We start from the raw sequence: 19,889 nt of genomic DNA on the forward strand, positions 1-19,889 counted from the left end.
ATCCATATAGAGCTTCATGAGGGACACTTGTGGGTATTTCTCAACAAAAAGAGATTTTTATTCTGTGGTAGGCCAAAGTGCAAACATTTGGAGGTGTTAAATATGAAGTTAGTACCTATGAGAATCAACCTATTTTTTACTGACAGTAGTATAATTCTATAAATTATTATTATTATTATTATTATTATTATTATTATTATTATTATTATTATATATATATATATATATATATATATATATATATATATATATATATATATATATATATATATATATATATATATATATATACACACACACACACATGTAATAACAGACCAAGTGAGACAAGGTTCAACATAATCAGGTCTCTCCTCAAAACGCACTTGTGAAAGTCTTTAACTATGGGACATGTCAAGCCCAAACTCTGCCTGACCATACATGAACCCAAACCACACACTTAAAATATTCAATATTACCAATAAATAAAAGCATTCGCTCAGTGCAAAACTAAACAATGGAAAATAAAAACGTTTCTGACGTCGCCACAAAACCTTTTTTACCAACATGAACACTCTCTCACATAAAATCAGGTTTTCGAAGCAAACCACTTTAAAGGTCTTTTTTAGTTCAATAGCAAGACATAAAGAGCAGCCATCTGAATTATTTAATAAAATATAAAGAATCAATGATTAAAAGGTGCAGTAGGTAAGACTTATAAAACTAACTTTCTGTTATATTTGCTGAAACTGACCCTATGTTCAAGTAGAACTACATGAAGGAGGTAAGGTAATTAAAACTGCGTGTCAATCACTGCTCATGCACACGCATTCATTCTCCCTCGTAGGGGGAGGGGCTTAGGTGACCGTTTGGGCTTTAACGGAAAAGGGGGGAGGGACTGAGAAGTTGTCGATGTTCAAATGTTTTTGGCTAAGTCCTGGATCTTCCCAATCCTACCTACGGCACCTTTAATGGCGTACCACCTTACGTGATGTAGAGGAGACAGAATGAGACTAAGATCAGACAGAGTGATCTATGTGTGGCTGTTTTTTGTGAACAAAAGCATCTGGTTTCCCCAATTACCAGCTAAAACAAATCAAACCGATCCTTCTCACCTAGATTTCCTCTCTTCCATATCCTGTCATTCTGACTTTACTTGACCCCATACATAAAATGTCAGGAGTGAGGTCTGTGAACACGTATAAGCACGGGGAAAAAATCCTCCAATAAGGCAATCAGAAAAAAGGGTACAAAAGCCCTGTGAAAAGGTATCATTTGATGCCTCAGCACAGCAACCACAAAACACACAAACTGTGATAACAGTCAAGGAAGTCAGAAACCTTTCAAAGTAAATCATTTCACACAGATTCAACAGAGCAAATTGATGCGTCGGGTGCAGTTCATTTTTACTTCCAATGTTTACACCAAGAGCAGTTTGACATTTAAACGGTGTCTTTTTGTTAATGACCCAGGGTTTCCATGTGTTGTCATGGTGACCATTTTGGCATCACAGAATAACAAAGACCTCTTGGCCCTTGTTAGTGTCCTGCATAGAGCTTACGAGGCATCAGGTGGTCATAGTTCATGGATCATGGATGTGTATATGTGTGTGTGTGTGTGTGTGTGTGTGTGTGTATTATGTCTGGGCCACCTGAAGCTCCTCCAGTCCATGTTTTCCCAGGTGATATCTGGCCAAGTCTTTCCTTGTCACCAGTCCAACCACCTGCAGAGGGTCAGAACAACCGGTGTCATGATCAAGGCATCCAGCAACAATGAACATGACCATTTAATGTCACTTTAAATCAATACATAAAGAGGTGTTCTTGTGAAGGCCAGAAATGAAGAAAAAAAAAAATCAGGGAAACAGAAACACAAACACACTCTTACCCTGTTCTCGTCATCCACTACCACCAGGTGTCTGAGTCCCAGCGCCCTGAACAGCTTAAAAACACGAGGCAGAGACGTTTCCTGCAAAGGAATTGCCTCATTTCACTTCAACTTCACTCATTTATACACAGCTGTACTGACATAACCAACTGAACAGTGAAAAACCTTGGGACCTCCCATGTATTTCAATATTTTACAACACAGCACTTGTTTTACATTTTCAAGTAACAAAAACTGGGGGAAATCTGTGCTTGAAATATCTGTGTGTGTGTGTGTGTGTGTGTGTGTGTGTGTGTGTGTGTGTGTGTGTGTGTGTGTGTGTGTGTGTGTGTGTGCGTTACCTGTGGTACAGTGTAAGGTGTTGCGTTCATGAACTCCGTGAGGTCCATCATACACTCCCTCTCGTCCTGGGAGACGTGGATGCTCTGGATCGGGGGGAAGCGGGGATAGGCGTCCCTGAAGTCCTTCAGCTGGAGCTTCCTCTGGGTCAGCCGGGACCGGGCCAACTCCACAAACACCTGCCAGGACAGAGCAGGAACAAACGGTGAACAGACTCCATTTAAATCATCACAAGAGCGCTGGACATTTTTCTGTCGCTGACGTTACCTTGTGCTTGAGAAGAACAATGAGCTGAGAGCGGAGGATGAGGCCGCAGAGCTTCGCTGGCTGAATGGGAGAGAAGAACAAAAGAACCAAGGAAGGGGTCACTAATGAAAGAAAAACTCGGAACTTTCAACATGGCATCATGACTTTGCGTAAACATACGCGCCACTTTCCTAAAGCCAAATGGCGTGTTATCTGTACACATTTTGAGCTTTCCACGTGTATGTCTACGCTGTATACAGTGGATGTAAACATACACAGCACGTGGCATCACCACGTGCCTTACTATCGCGAGAACGTGCCGTACTATCGCGAGAATGTCACACGCGTGTAAAAAAAAGAAAAAGAAAAAAAAAGGTTGGGTTTAGGAAAAGAACATTGGGAAACGCTTTAGTAACACAAAAAAATTACAAAAAACGATGGTGACCAACTTCACACGCTTAGGAAAACAATAAACGGTTGGGTTTAGGAAAGAAACATTGGGGAAGGCTTAAAAAAAAAAAAAAAAAACAAAAAAAAAAAAAAGTGGGTGAAAGTCCTGTGTTTTACCCATCCGCGGACTTACGTCCTTTCATACTACTCGCTATGGTACGTAACCATACACGTAACGTAGGTCAATGGCGGCCGAACGGCGTTGATAAACACGCTAAAAAGGGATTATGCGTCTTGATAACACGCAAAAACGTTATACGAATTGGCGTGTCATACATATGCCACTTTATGAGATCAGTCTGGAACTTTAAACGTAGCATTGAAGCTTAAACTCAAAGTAAACTCCCTTTCTCGTACTATCAGTCTATACTCTTCTTCAGTGCCAGCAGTTGTAACGAAAGCACTGCGATTACGTAACCTCAAGTTGTGTTGTATCATCGACTTTGTTGCCAATTCTCAGTAGGACTTTTCACCATCCTCCAGAGAGCTGGAACTGGACATATTCAATTCAACAGTGGACTCAATATATGACGGGGAAGTAGGCAATAGCAGAGGTCATAACTTCCTCAAACAGGTCCTGCTTCTGCATTGCAGTGGGGATTAATTATTAGCTGCAGTAGATGCAGGTATTTCTGCATCCTTTTGAAAGTGCCAATTATTGGTCAAAAAAAATGGCATCTTAAGAGAGACGCCAACACTACATTTACAGTTGAAGTTTTACACTCATATCTGATTGCCTGCACCTGCACTAGAAATACCTGAACATGACCTCACACATCACCAGGGAAAAAGATAAATGAGTGTTGAAGTGTTTTAGATGGGGTTCAGCTATTAAGCCCCAAATACTTGTTTCAATGCACCATCTGGTAGATACATTTTAACTATGGGTGGATCCAAGCAGGTATTAAAACTTGATTATTTTTCTTTTACTCAAGTCAGTTCATTGCTCTGCAACAAAAAACCCTCAATTAAGAAAGAGAACGCTAAACCATCATACAGTACCTCGTCACTACCAGTAACCTGCACGACGACTGGGAAGCCGTTGTGATTGGTGGACGTGTTGCTAAGGATGTCCACGATGGTTCCCACCTTCTCTATCCTGTTCAGACAGGTGACCGGGGAACCCATCACCTCTCTGGATTTTGGGTGGGGGGGGACAGTGGTGAAACGAACAGAGTAGGAGAGCAATGAGAGAATGAGAAAAAGATACAAATGCCAGACAAAGGTCAAATTGAGTTTGACATAATTTAACAATCATCCAATCAACATGGCTCTCTCACTCAGCCATACACAAACAGAGAGGCCCTTACCTGGCGGTCAACCAGTGGGAGGTGGCGGGAGCCTCTAAGTGCAGGAAGGGAACGCTCTGCAGCTTGATGTGGATATCATACAGACCCTGAAGCAGGAAGAGACAGGTTATAGACTCTTCCTGTGACCCAACTGTATACAGTACGCACTACATACTTTTCTTTGTTATATACAGTTTTTAGGTATTATAAAGCAATCAACATCATTAAATGTTTTGTGCCAACAGAAAACTACACTCCAGGTGTGCCATCAGACGTTACATACACTAAACTAGGGGTGTGACTCTTCACTGGTCTCACCATTCGATTTTGACTATCCTGTCCACGATTCGAGCCGATTTGATATCACGATGCGTCACCTCCTCAATATTATATATTGCTACGCATGGTTTTTATGAAGAAATTTAAGCAGTCAGATATATATGAACTCCCCTTTTTATTGTATCTGCTCTTAAAAAAAAAAAAAAAAAAAAGACACTTCCTGAATATAGCAGAGTCTGAACACAGCAGACAATAAAGACAAAAAATCAACAAGCAACATCAGTAGACAATAATCGATTATGGTCTGTCACTGCATTGATGCAGATGCAATTGTCCACATCTGCATCACGATGCATCGATGCAATGATTAATTCAACACCCCTACGCAAAACCTGCTGAGAATTAGTGCGCTAGTATGGATTTGGGACAACTATAGTGGGTTTGTTGTTTCTCCATACTCTCCAAATTAAAAGCTGTGGGACATTTTATGAGTTGTCTCTTTCTGAATTGAATTCCTCTTTACTCACCTCTACAAAATAGTCTCCTACTATCTTGGCAGTCATGAGAACGAGCATGATGGGAAGACCGTATGTGACGTTTCCTGTAGCCTCCACCATGATGACAGTCAAACTGAGGGTCATCCGCACAATGCCACCTGTGAAGAGCAGTGCATCATTACGGGTACTAAACGTTTGTCTTTTACCTCGGTCTGTATTTAACAGAAGAATATTATAATTAAAAAGGCAATTCCTAAATACTGGTAGCTCTGAACAGGTCCATCTCTTAATTTTAGGCACTAAAGACAAACAAAGTGAAGATTGAGGTTACTCACCTAACTGAGCTGCAGCTCCAATCAGGGCATATTTACCAGGGTCGGCCCAGATCTAACAAAGCACACAAGGCAAAGTCAAACAGTCACAGACAAGTCACAGCATCTGGAATATATAAAATATACTCCTATGTTATATGTTTTTCCTTTTACTTTTGTATTATGAATTCATGTAAAAAATTGTCTTTCTAGTTTACATATTTTGCATATCAAGATTTAAGCAGGTGTGAAGATTGGTTATAGTGAGCTCACTGTGGTGACGTCTTAATTTGCTAAAGCCGATTTCGAACATTCAGCCGTGAAGACGAGCGTGAATGCAACTTAGCTGTGAACTGAACTGAACACTGCATAGGGTAAGAACAGGACAACAAGCACAATTTCACATTCTGGCCCAAAGATTCATTTAGCGAACCTAATATCATCAAGTGTAGCTTAAAGTCCGATTTTTACCTTTTTTTTTTTACATTTAGGCCTTAATTTGATAGGACAGCTTAGACATGAAAAGGGGAGAGAGAGGAGGAATGACATGCAGCAAAGGGCCGCAGGGCGGATTTGAACCCGCGGCCACTGCGGCGAGGACAGCTCCTCTGTACATGGGGGCGCACGCTCCACCAGGTGAGCTACCCAGGCGCCCCATGTATATAGAATTTTGACATCAATAATCATTACGTTGCTCATTTTCAGAAGCTGATCTAATCATCGGTTTTTAAAGGCAATCAGCAGAATAGTTTCACAACCTCAAACAGGAAGAGGCCACTGATGTTTCAGAACAAAGGGAGTCATAGTCCCCTAAGATAGTAGGGGGATGGTCGGGTGGAAAACTACTATTTTCAACATGCTTCTCTTCTTCAGGAAACTCAAAAAGAAAAGAAATGCACACAAAGTTGTGAGAAATATGGTCTTAAAGCTATAATGCGCAGTTCCTGCCGCCCCATGTGGAATTCTAAGTAATGACAACAAAACTGTTGGCGCGTCAACATGATACAAGCCTTCCGTGACCTCCTTGAGGTAATTAAAGCAAAGTCTTAGGTCGGTTACACAATGCCTGTGTGGCGTGAGCGTTGCATTTCTGTTGCGTGTCAGCTGCGTGGATTTTTCTACGTCTTTACACACCAGAAACGTGTCTGCTGCTAGCCTTGTCTGGACACATGGATGTTTCCCATTGATAAAATGAAATACCATGTTAAACATAAATATATACTGATCTGATTACAGCAAAGACAACGTCGGCAGTATTGACGGCAAAATAGGCTACAGAATATTTCGTTCTGTATTGACAGGTGCAATATTAGAAAATCGATTTCTTTTTTTAAATTACATTTATATATCTGCATTTATATCAAAACCTAGAGACTTTCAAACATCAACATGTCATTTATTAATATGTATTAGTGTCTAAACGACATATACACATCTTTTCTTATTCTATTTTGCTTGGAAACGCATCCAACACGCTTGCGTGTCGCGTGAAAAATAGGCGTTGGTTCTATTTCTAGCAGGCCTGAGACGCGCGTGTCACTCAGGCAGTGTGTAAGCTCTAACCTGTTAACATGGGAGCCAAAATATAAACGGACACGCCACGCAGCTGACACGCTCGCGTGACACATCCAGTGTGTAACCGGCCTTAGGACTTTAATTCAACCATAATATGGTCTGCTTTCAATATGGGTACTGAAAGGGCTCGTGTTGTCCTCATCCGGACTACACACCCACTCACCGAGCCATTGGAGGTGATGGAGGCCAGCAGTATTCCAAACAATCTTCCCCAGGCTGCTCCTATGAGCAGAGATGGGATGAAGACTCCAGCAGACACCGCCAGGCCATAGGTCCAGCACGCCAGGAAGAAATAAGTCAGGGTGAACAAACCCAGGGTCAAGGGATTGTAGGTTCCTTTAAGAAAGAGAGAGATATGCAAATTAAAAAAGGAAGAAGAAATGGCTGGTGCACATGTCTGTCCAGAATCATTTTTTAGCAAGCTTGCCCTCACAAACAGCTTTACCTGGCTGGTTGTGGAAGAGACTACGAACACTTCTCTCAGGAGTGTTGAAGAAGGCCGTTGCCATGGAGTTATACTCCCCATCTGCACAGAACAACTGAGAGAGAGAGAGAGAGAGAGAGAGAGAGAGTGTGAGACAGAAAATGACAAGAGTAACTCAAGTAGAGAAAGAAGAGGAGACACTAAGAGCCTTCCTTCCTGTTTTTTTTTGTTCTTGTTGAGGCTTTTGCATTCCATCTACCAGCTCACATATTCTCACTTTGTAAAACAAAGGGCATTAGGACGGATAAGGATCAGTGATGGTATGCCAACCACATTTCTTTTTATCTTCGTCACATGCCCCACCCATCGCCTTCCCAATATTTCAACATCTTAGTTTAGCGTGTAAGCATTGGCACCAAACACAAGGTACAACGTGAATGTCATTAGCTTACATTTTGAACTGACGATGGTGATAAATGAAAAGGTCACTGGATCACCAAAGTAATTATAACTGATCCTGAGGGGGGGGGGACATGAATGTCTGCAAATTTCAGAACAAAGTCAGTAGTGTTCATCCTTTGGGGGACATGAATGTTAAAAATGTTCTTCTTCAATACTTTGGCAGTATTGTTCTCATGACATTAATGGTGTTAAAGCTTACGGAACTGAAAGAAAAAAAAAAGGAAGCACCAAGATTCACTGTGACAAGGCATGTCTTATCTGAATCTGCACCTGTGTTGGTCTAATTTGCTCAATCGTGCACACATCAAACTGTCCATTTAAATTTGACACATTTGACTGTGCTTGTGACACCATGTAACTGTGGCTTCCCCAGTTTTAGCTTTATTACATAACACGTGTTGTGTGTGTGGACCTGCAGGGGGTACTCCTCATTGTGCTCTGGCCCCAGAGGCTGACAGTCATTGGAGAAGTAGATCATGGTGAACGATACTGTCGCGGTCACTGCAGCAACCAACATGGCCTCCATCACTTGTAAACAAGGGCGATGAACATATCTGTCACACACACACACACACACACACACACACACACACACACACACACACACACACACACACACACACACACACACACACACACACACACACACACACACACACACACACACACACACACACACACACACACACACACACACACACACACACACACACACACACACACACACACACATTAACTAGAAACTTCCAAAATGATGATGTACCGACAGCCTCAGTATGGACTTTCCAAAGTTACAGAGAAAAAAATAACCTGAGCGTAAAACAAAGCTCCAATCTCGGCCATATTGTGCCGATGATGTGGCTTCATAAATGTTCCAATTATTGTTACCAAATGTGACACCGATGAGACTTTACCCGTACACACGCTCACTGTGCCAGATGACAGGAGTATTTTTAGAAGCAGGACTGCCAAGTCATGGACTGACTATAAAAATACCTGACACCAGGAAATAAATGTAATTGTATTAATTGCCAGTTATGCTGACCACAGTTATGCTAGTATTTGTTTTAAATATCTATATTCCCATTATAGACACCACTGCTGACTATCCCTGTAACAATTTGGCCACAATGAAGCCTACCGACCATACACATTCCAGCCGTATACTAGGATTTGACCTAGTCTTGGTTTCTTTAGTTGTGTTTGTTTGTGTGGTATGTGATTCATTTGTATTGTATTACTGACTGCTGTACCATTATTATTGTACTACTGCCCCTGGTATACATTCACATGAGCAATATGTACCATCCAGCTCCAGACTCGGAAGCAGGAACAACAGGTATCTTAGCAGAAGTCTCCTCCCAGATCAGACAGTCTCCCAGTGACTACACATGTTCTTACTCTGGGGTTATTTTTAAACACTTCAATCATAACGATGTTGAAATTCTGAGATAGCTCTTATGGGAACTTCCTCATCTTGCACCCAATCCAATCCAATCCACTTTATTTCTATAGCACATTTTACAAACACAAAGTTTCCAAAGTGCTTCACAGAAGACTCAGAACATAAAAATATATATATATAAAACATAGAAAGAAGTTAACAGTTAACAGAGTTAAAAGCCAAAGAATAAAAGTGTGTCTTTAGACGTGCCTTAAAACACTCAACTGTAGGGGCAGTTCGGACATGGAGGGGCAGGGCATTCCAGAGTTTAGGTCCAACCACACAAAAGGCCCTGTCCCCCCGAGTCTTAAGTCTTGACTTAGGGACCACAAGCTGGTGCTGGCCCTCTGATCTCAGTGTCCGCGCTGGGGTATAAATTTGGATGAGGTCCGAAATATATGTTGGGGCCAAACCATTCACAGCTTTAAAAACAAACAATAAGATCTTGAAATCAATCCTAAAACTAACAGGGAGCCAATGCAATGATGCAAGAATTGAGTTATATGTCATGCGCTTTTTGGTTCCTGTTAAAAGTCGGGCTGCAGAGTTTTGGACTAACTGTAAGCGTGAGAGTGCGTTTTGATTTATACCGATATAAAGTGCATTACAATAGTCCAAACGAGAAGAAATAAAAGCATGTATAGCTTGTTCAAAACTGCTAAAAGACAAAAACGGTTTAACTTTGGCTAAAAGGCGAAGATGATAGAAACTAGATTTCACTATTGCATTTATTTGTTTATTAAATTTAAAATCACTGTCTATTTTTACACCAAGGTTAGTTACCACTGGTTGCACAGAGACATTTAGGGGGCCCAAATCTATCATTGGATTAGTGGGGCCAAACTGCATAATCTCATTTAGTTTTAAAAATGTTTGGGCCAACCACTCTTTGACGTCATTTAAACAGTCACCCCACCCTGTCTTTGACCGTCAAGAGCTAAGCTACGTATTGTTTTTCTTGGCGCACCACACATACAAAGCAATTCCTTATACTCTACATCACCTGACTCTTTGTGGAACTTTCTTCCCTAAGTTGATGACAATTTTGTTTTGTACTTGTATTCATTTGATGGCTTTTTCTCAACCTTACCTGATCCTGAAGATGGTCAGCCAGTAGTTGAGCACGTTGAACAGAGCTCCCAGCAATCCACCTGCACAGGAGAGGGATGGAAAACAGGACATATACAGTCAGATTTTCAAACAGTAAACGAATGAAATGAAGTTTCCTTATTGTTATAATATTAGTCATGGCCTCCACCCAGTTATAAAAGAGTCAGGTGCGCCCTGTCGCAGACTCAAACATATTTCCAGACACATGAAAGAGTTTTTACCTATAGCTCCCATAATGATGAACAAGGGAATCTCATAGAGGTTATAGGCCCCACTCTGAAAAAGTACAAAAGTACATCGTGAGATCTTTTACTCAAACTAACAAACAACATAAAGCTGGAAAAATATACAATGTGAGTCACTCACATCACTCTCAAAGCGCCCAAAGTTGATGAGACCCGGGTTAGAAAGGTCTCCTGGATTTTTATGATAGATACTGAGGAAGAAGTTCAGGGTGAAGGTAGAGATCATGGAGGCAAAAAACTGCAGGTGAGAAAGAAAGATGGGAGATGGTGAGAAAAACAAAAAAGGGAAGGAAGATCATTTGACATCCATCAACATTGCACTTCAATCGTCCTCTTCCTCTCTTCTGTTAGTATTCTAGATAGAAACCTCTTGATTTGATTTACTTGACGACATTACATGATCGTTAATAATGAGTTTATGATGGGGGAGGTGGGGGGGCGTGCAGAACAATGTGACTTACTATCCTCCACGTCAACATCTGGTTCCAGAAAGAAGCTCCCTCCTCTAGAGCGAACAGAACGCCACCTGTCAACCACACAAACAAAATCGGTCAAGAACCACAACAGCATTTCGACTAAATAATCCATTTGATCCACTTAGGACATGTCTGAAGATGAGTTATCTTGTTCGTTGATTTTAATTTGATGTCAAGTTAGCTGGCGCCAACTCACAGCATCCTTCACACACTGTATTGATTGATTAGTTCATTTTACTGGGTTCACTTAAGTTAAACTCCAATCACTCTTTCCCACATGACGCTAACACTAAACAGACTCTATAGGCTCTACATGTACAAGGCTGCTTTTTCCCCTACAGCTTGACTATCAGACTATACGAGCATCAACAAGCCAGTTCAGTTAAGTCAGGTGAAGGTAGTGTTTCTGCATTGTTACATTTAAGACTTTTTAAAAGGTCCCATGACATGGTGCTCTTTGGATGCTTTTATATAGACCTTAGTGGTCCCTTAATACTGTATCTGAAGTCTCTTTTATATAGGCCTTAGTGGTCCCCTAATACTGTATCTGAAGTCTCTTTTATATAGACCTTAGTGGTCCCCTAATACTGTATCTGAAGTCTCTTTTATATAGGCCTTAGTGGTCCCCTAATACTGTATCTGAAGTCTCTTTTATATAGGCCTTAGTGGTCCCCTAATACTGTATCTGAAGTCTCTTTTATATAGGCCTTAGTGGTCCCCTAATACTGTATCTGAAGTCTCTTTTATATAGACCTTAGTGGTGCCCTAATACTGTATCTGAAGTCTCTTTTATATAGACCTTAGTGGTGCCCTAATACTGTATCTGAAGTCTCTTTCCCTAAATTTAGCCTTGTTGCAGAATTACAGCCACTAGAGCCAGTCCCACAATGAGCTTTCCTTAGGATGTGCCATTTATGTATCTGTGGCTATTGAGGAGGAGGGTGGGGGGGGGGCAAGGTGGAGGGTGGGGGTGTGGCCTCCACCAACTGCCACTTTGCTCATTTGAAAGCCATGATGCCTCTCTCTCTCTCTCATGGGTGGGCCAAATTCTCTGGGCGGGCAAAGCAGAGAAAGGGGAGGTGACCTTGCTCCTTATGACCTCATAAGGAGAAGATTCCAGATCGGCCCATATGAGCTTTCATTTTCTCAAAGGCAGAGCAGGATACCCAGGGCTTGGTTTACACCTATCACCATTTCTAGCCACTGGGGGACCATAGGCAGGCTGGGGGAACGCATATTAATGTTAAAAAACCTCATAAAGTGAAATTGTCATGCCATGGGACCTTTAAGACCTTTTTAATACCACATGGAATGCAATATAATACCCGTTTCCAAGCATATATATCTTTTTTTTTTGTGACCTGGATCCAGATAAGTGGCATAAAACGGATGGATGATTAATTCATTTAAGTTTTTGTTAAAATCTACACTTCCCCATTATGAGTCAATGGCCTTCCTAACTACAAGCTAGCAGTGACAGTGTTTACTACAGATAAGATGGTTATGACAAACTCACACAACCTCCTGCATGCACAATCAACTGTTGAAACTCCAATCTTGTGTTTACAGATGTCCCCAGAGTCCTGACCGCACACAATAAGATCCAAAACATTTTATAACTGTAAGACTTTTTAATACTGCCTGGGTCCCTTTTTTGCGGATAATTAATTCAATGTTTTTTTCAGACTTTTTTTTTTTTTAAAGACCTGCAGATAGCCTAATGGTGACAGAGTCCAGTCTAATACAAGTTTCCTCACAGGTTTCTTTGTCTTTAGTTTCGACATCCAGCCATTGTGGTTGAACTGTTTGGCTTTATAGCAGCTAAACAGCCCACACAGCTAAGGCAGCTTAACAACAAAACACGGGATGTGCAGTGCTCCGGTTTCTGGGTTTTTACCGACTGGTGCTCCAAAAGCAGCTGAAACTCCGGCAGCAGCTCCAGCAGACACAAAGTCCCTTTTTTCTGTGTCTCTCCGGAAGTATTCAAAGATCTACAAACACAATCACACACATATTATTAGTTATACGTTATTTTACCCACAAACACGCTCTAACCATTGATGTTTTAACACAGACAGACACAGACACACACACACACACACACACCTTAAAGTCTCTCTTTAAGGAGGTGCTCCTGCCCTGGGAGACGCCGGCAGCTACAACAGCACCAGAGTGAATCATGGGCCCTTCCTGTTGTTTGCGAGTAAACAAGAGGACAGGTATGAAAGGGCATTCTTGGCGGGACTTGGCAGTTATAGGCAAAGTCAATCCATACAACTTTCATTGGAAATGACCTACATTAATTGCAAAAACCCACATTTCCAATTCCAATTGAGCATTGTGATTCTGCATAGTGGGCAGTCGGGGAGGGGTTATGCTTTTTTTTTACCTTTCCTACAGCGAGACCGCCGACCACTGAACAGATAACACCGCACACTTTCACCACCAGTGTCTGTGGAGGACAAAGACATCAACAACATGTTAAGGATATGAAAGTCTTTCCTGTTCAAAAACAGTGGTTCAAAAGCATCAATTTGTGTGTACGTGTGTGTGTGTGTGTGTGTGTGTGTGTGTGTGTGCTTGTTATGTGTACCTTGAGTCGTACCACCCTGGGAATCTTGACTCCATTTAGGTAACATTTTATTTGAGGAATACCACTTCCTGATGCTATGGGCTGGATGAGACGAAGGAGTAAGAGAAGAGGTTCATATTAAAGAAAAAGATGGAAGGCGGAAAATCTACAGACCTACAGTACAGTATTTATGAATGCAGCAGTAATATCAGAGGATGTGACTGGATGTGATCAGAGAATAGCGGTGGTGTCTATGTATTCATGAAACAGGGGAAAAAGCAAGACTGATACACTTCTGGGATCAGTCTGGTTGCAGGAGGAAACTTAAATCTCAGCGGTCGCTGCTAAAGGAGCTAATAAACTGTGGTTAACCAGAGGGGTGGGAAATAGAGAAGCAGATTCATCTTTCAAAAATTTCAATATTACAAACTGTTCACATCAAACTGGTGCAGACTTGCTGTTGCATAATTTTCACTTCCACATCCGTTTGAATGGCTTGTAAAAAAAAGCCACTCGCACCATCGAGGAAATGTGATCAAACACACAAAAGAGGAATACAACCAAGATACAGATTGCAATTCCAAACCAGAAGACACGATGAAAACTGAAAGGGCACATTGTTTCTCCTTCAGTCTTACCTCGAAAAATGCGACTATGATGGCCCCCAACATGACAATGGAGGCGTTGAGGACGGCCCAGAGGATGAGGGAGATCGACAAGCCGCCCACCTCGGTAAACTTCTCTATGTCTGTGAGGGGTCAGAGGTCAAGGAAAGACCCGGGAAGTTCTTATAGCACATTATTAGGTTTCAGCAGCTATTATGGACAACACATTTAAGACGCAGGGTGAAGACATGAACACTATTTAAATGAACGACAGTCACCCACTTTGGATCATAATATACAGTATCCAAGTGAAACAATCTGAGAGGGTAGAACTGCCCACAACACATTGATATACAGTATCTCACAAAAGTGAGTACACCCCTCACATTTTAGTAAATATTTCATTATATCTTTTAATGGAACAACACTGAAGAAATTACACTTTGCTACAATGTAAAGTATTAAGTGTACAGCTTGTGTAACTGTGCTGTCCCCTCAAAATAACTCAACACACAGCCATTAATGTCTAAACTGCTGGCAACAAAAGTCAGTACACCCCTATGTTAAATTCCCATAGAGGCAGGCAGATTTTTATTTTTAAAAGTTATTTCATGGATCCAGGATACTATGCATCCTGATAAAGTTCCCTTGGCCTTTGGAATTAAAATACACAGAGGCATTTGATGAAATCTAGATCGAGGAGAATTAGGATCAAGCGGTGCAGTTTAATCACAATTTAGTTTCATGAAGTGCCATCCCAACTCTGAAATTCCTGTCTTCCTAAAGGTGTATATTGAAGGTGTAAAATTGTGACCGTTGACCGGTTCTGGTCTGGCCCAAAAAGGCCAGACGTAATCTGACTCCAATTTTAAGTACAGAAAAACCTATAACCTAGAGTTTGGCATGGTTTTATGTCGGTTAGCTTAATAGCTGGTTTGATTTGCATTGAGAGATGATTTTACGGCAAGTACCCCATGCCAATCTCTAGGTATGGTGAAGGGTATGTGTTGATGTGGGGGGGGGTATTTTAATTCCAAAGGCCAAGGGAACTTTATCAGGATGCATAGTATTCTGGATCCATGAAAAAATCTGCTTGCCTCTATGGGAATTTAACATAAGGGTGTACTCACTTTTGTTGCCAGCTGTTTAGACATTAATGGCTGTGTGTTGAGTTATTTTGAGGGGACAGCACAGTTACACAAGCTGTACACTGTTATACAAGCTGTACACTTAATACTTTACATTGTACCAAAGTGTAATTTCTTCAGTGTTGTCCCATTAAAAGATATAATGAAATATTTACTAAAATGTGAGGGGTGTACTCACTTTTGTGAGATACCAAAAATGAAATACATTCTTCCAGTAACTGTGCTGATTCTCTGTTCTGTCATTGTGCAGTAAAGCCCCGCCATCTGGTGCTAGCGTGGACTTAGATGTATCTTATACAAAGCTTCAGAATACTCTGTTTGACCACTCTGTATTTGATCCCAGCCAGTTCCTCCACCGCGATGTCTATAAAACAGGCGATGAGGCCGGTCAGGAAGCCGATTAGACCACAGACCACCCAGCGGCTGATCTCCAGACAGCGGAAACCCTAAAAATACAAGATGAAAGAGGGACGGGAGAGGAGGACAGGAGATGAAACAAAACAGCAGAGGAAAGATGAGAAAATAAGAGCAGAGAGCAAAGACATTACATGAATTCACACACACAAAATATTAAGGAAGTATAACATATATTCAGGGGATTCCCGCTCCACTTACCATGTAACTCATCCTCCTCTCCTCCTCCAAAAATAGCTGATTCTCAATGTTATCATAGTCCAGACTCTGGAATGACACAGACGTATAATAAAATAATTCAGTAAAATAAAGATTACGGTGATGATGATTACTTCTATTCTTCGTGACAAACACAAATTATAAAAAGGTGAAAAAAAGTGACTATTGCATCAATGTCAGTACATGCAGAGAAAACAAAAAATATGTTAATACAAAGCTGATTTTACCAACTGTTGCCAGACTTCAGCCTGCTTAAGAAGATTATTGCCCTCGTTGTTGCCCCAACATGTTTAGGTTTTGTGGCCTAAAGTGCATTTTCTATACCTGTATTACTGTCCCCTTTTACTGTTTATAATGCTTCCTTTATTTAGCTATGTGTATTTTTAACTCTAAAAAGGTGTCACGAGAGTAAGGGATGTTTCAAATCACACACACACACACACACACACACACACACACACACACACACACACACACACACACACACACACACACACACACACACACACACACACACACACACACACACACACACACACACACACACACACACACACACACACACACACACACACACACACACACACACACACACACGGCTTTAATTAAAAACAATCTTGGCCAATCTAACCCGGGGTTTCCAGAATCATCTAATAATCAGCATTCTGTTTAGCAAGTGGGCGGTTTTACCTCATATTTAAGTGACAGCAGCTTCTCATTATGAGGGATCTCTTTAGGTCGCCCCCTCAGAGAGTCCTGCAGGGAAAAACACAGAAAAAACAAACATGAATCACCACACCAACACTGACCTATAACCGCTGACCTGTGGAATCATGTGAGAGATTGCAAAAATCTGGGAACTAGGTTACTGACATTAGAGTAATCAAACAGTTTGGACAGCAGTGAGCAGCAATTAAAAAGCATTTTAACAGACATAAGAAAGACATTTTTTACTCTCAAAAGTCACTTTAAGAGAAAAAGAGAAAACAGGTTTGACAGACTTTATCTAACGTAGACACGGTAGGATTAATATTGAGGCAGATAGAAGATGCAGTGACTGTGAAAAAACACACACATACACACCAGTGTTTCCTTCAGAAACGTTAGTATAAAAATCTCTAAAACATAACCAAAGTGAAGAAAGAGGAAATTCTTGTAGGTATGCTATTCAGTGTTAATGCAGATTATTTCATGTTGAAGGAAACACTGGTGCAAAAGAGCGCATCCTGACACGCATTCAAGCCAGCTACATTCAATTCAAAAAGTATGACATTTACATGCAATGTGAAGTGGGCCTCGGTCACACAGCGGTGGCCTGCATTGTGCATTCACACAAACAGCAGCACATAAAGTAACTACATGAGATAACTGACATTCACCTAAACAGACCAAAATACTGTAAACAAATAAACTTTTGTTTACAGCATATAACAGTGGTGCAAATAACATGCAAGGCATCACATTCCCATCAGGCAGCGAAAGTCTGATGGTTTCTGTCACGGAAGGAAATGAATGTGATGTCCTGTCTTTCTGCTAAATAGCCTCAAGCATCAGTCTGTACTGGGCTGTCACCATGGACTGTGGCCTAAAGCTTTTGATTCTGTTCATGGGTCATTAACTGCATCTTAAATGCTGAATTTAATTGATTTATTGTGATTTTTTTTTTTCATTTCTGGGAGTTCTTTATTGTCTGACTGAACTTACTCTTACTGTGCTAAGAGCTATACAGATACATTTAATTAAACCTAAGTCTGGCATAAGCTAAATCAAACATATAGTTACACATTTTTGGATTCACATTTACAGCAGGAGGATTTTGATATGGCCAAACTGTCTGTTGATGTCTACTTTTTCTTCTTTTTATTTTTTTATTTTTTTCCCAACAGTGAACAGCGTGTGGGATCAATCAGTTTCTGACAACAAAATACAGAATAGTTGAGTGGTCAGGGTCACACATTGCCTGCATTAATTCATCATTTGCGATGCATCACAGTGAAAACCTAGACAGTTTCCAAACACGTGTCTTTCATGCACACTGGATGAGTCATTTTGTGTCAGATTTCCCACATTAGGTTTAAGATGTATTCAGCAGGGAGCAACTGAGATTAAATAATAAATACTATATGTCTGAACCCCTTAAGTTTATCTCAGGCTGCATCTCTCAAATCAGGAATATGTACTCAGACTCCTATCCTAATCATGAATCACTGTAAATCCCCCCCAACATGCCGCTTGATACTGTTTTTGTTATTTTAAGACATAATAGTTGATAGTTTTTATCATTATAGTGGAGTAACTAACTATATTTTAGCGGTCTAAGAGAAATTCTGCTAGCGGTCTTGATGGAGTGGTGATCAATAGGAGTGACAGACACAGAGAGAAAGAGTGCGATGACATTTCGGGCTCAGACTTTACCTCATCTGATGTAATCTCCTCCTCCAAATCCACCGTGCTGAGTCTGCCTATCTGAAATACACTGCCTCCTCCAGACAGCTATAGACATCACAGACAGCAACAGAAATATATATATATAGCTATGTGTAGCAATTTACAGGCTGATGTTTTACCATCACACAGATGTATATCCAGATAAGAGTAACAGGGTAACAGGGTCCAAGAAGTATAAGGACTGGATGATACAATGTACTAAAGTACATTATCAAAAGAACTGCAAAGGTTAACTTCCACCTTTGGTCCTGATGGGGCAGGAAGTAACTGTCTAGTCCTGGTGGCATTAGAGGAAAAAGGAAGTTGGATTTTCCAATGTGTTTCTATATTAGGTGAACAGACGACTTCATTCAGTCTAAAGACAGCAGGTCTACTAGCTCATGGCATTATGAGAGTTTGATATTGTTGTTTAATACCATAGTACAGGATTAAAATAGTATCTATCTATAATAATAATAATAATAATAATAATAATAATAATAATAATAATAATAGGCACAGATTACCGCTAACCTGATTTGATCACTTGTACAATGGACATTTTACTCAATTTCCCACTGACACATGCATCATCAATCATCCTTTCTAGAGTTATGACTGAGGTTACGTTGTTTATAATGATGAATGTGTCCTTAATGTACCCATCAGGCTGCCTTTTCCAGTTCCAAATAAAATAGTGAAATAGCTAAGTAACAAGCTAGTGGAAGGATTTAGCTTATCGAAACTCTCTGCAATCCGATTATTTTTTATATAAGTAACTGAATCTAATAGCGTGCATCATGTACGAATTTAACACTAATTTAATAACTTTCATGCATTGCATTCCGCCCCAAACAAAGCTTGTTGTTGTATCTGATGCCCGATTGCACACATACCATAACACATGATGCACACCCCAAAATGAACGCTGTGTATGCGGCAATGCATTCAAAAATAATTACAAGCATTCATAACCCATGCAGCATTTAAAAACAACAAACATCAACGTAACCTTATTGTGGCTAATAAAAACACGAGACGGCATTACTGCTGCAGGGAGAACAGCTGTTATAGGCTCATTTAGCCAACCGTGCTAGCTGTACCTGTCTGGAGAGTCTGGGCTGCTCGGAGCCGTTTAACAGCAGTGTCCTCTCCCCGGCTGCCCCGGACTCCTCGGCCCGGCTGGACCACGACACTTTCTTTGCGATATTTGCCATGGTGGCCTCCTGTAGCTCGCTGCCCTAACTGCCGCTTGATTATCTCATTAATTTCAGTTGTCGCTGGCTTACTAGCTAATGTTATTCTTTCTCAACTCCCCATGATCATCCCTGTGACTCGTGACGCTTTGTAAGGGTCGCGTGCAGGGCCAAAAGTATCCGTTACGCGCGTTGGATGTTGGGACTTGAAGTTGTACTGTTTTTGTTTATAAATCTGAGTGTAAATACATCAGTGCTAACAGGCCTACAGTATGTTCACCAGTGCTGGAGAAGT

At 40.9% G+C, this 19,889-nt stretch overlaps 1 protein-coding gene across 2 annotated transcripts; it reads right to left on the reverse strand.

The window, feature by feature from the left end:
* Positions 1–1,022: 1,022 nt before the first annotated feature.
* On the reverse strand, positions 1,023–19,740 carry clcn7 (chloride channel 7). Of its 2 annotated transcripts, XM_028599844.1 has the most exons (25): positions 19,502–19,740; positions 18,387–18,464; positions 16,662–16,727; positions 15,954–16,019; positions 15,652–15,784; positions 14,224–14,333; positions 13,607–13,687; positions 13,403–13,465; positions 13,120–13,203; positions 12,911–13,004; positions 10,999–11,063; positions 10,659–10,775; positions 10,514–10,568; positions 10,273–10,333; positions 8,151–8,292; positions 7,298–7,391; positions 7,016–7,188; positions 5,302–5,353; positions 4,997–5,124; positions 4,212–4,297; positions 3,904–4,036; positions 2,473–2,532; positions 2,208–2,384; positions 1,867–1,947; positions 1,023–1,702 (listed from the first exon to the last, which is right to left on the reverse strand). In XM_028599844.1, exons 1-25 carry the CDS (start codon positions 19,613–19,615, stop codon positions 1,616–1,618), a joined length of 2,400 nt encoding a protein of 799 aa, XP_028455645.1. In that variant the 5' UTR covers positions 19,616–19,740; the 3' UTR covers positions 1,023–1,615. The 2 variants fall into 2 exon arrangements, with proteins under 2 accessions (XP_028455645.1, XP_028455646.1); XM_028599845.1 differs by lacking the exon at positions 18,387–18,464.
* Positions 19,741–19,889: the final 149 nt, after the last annotated feature.

The sequence above is a fragment of the Perca flavescens genome, chromosome 15 (assembly GCF_004354835.1).
Source record: "Perca flavescens isolate YP-PL-M2 chromosome 15, PFLA_1.0, whole genome shotgun sequence".
In the NCBI taxonomy this organism is placed as follows: domain Eukaryota; kingdom Metazoa; phylum Chordata; class Actinopteri; order Perciformes; family Percidae; genus Perca; species Perca flavescens.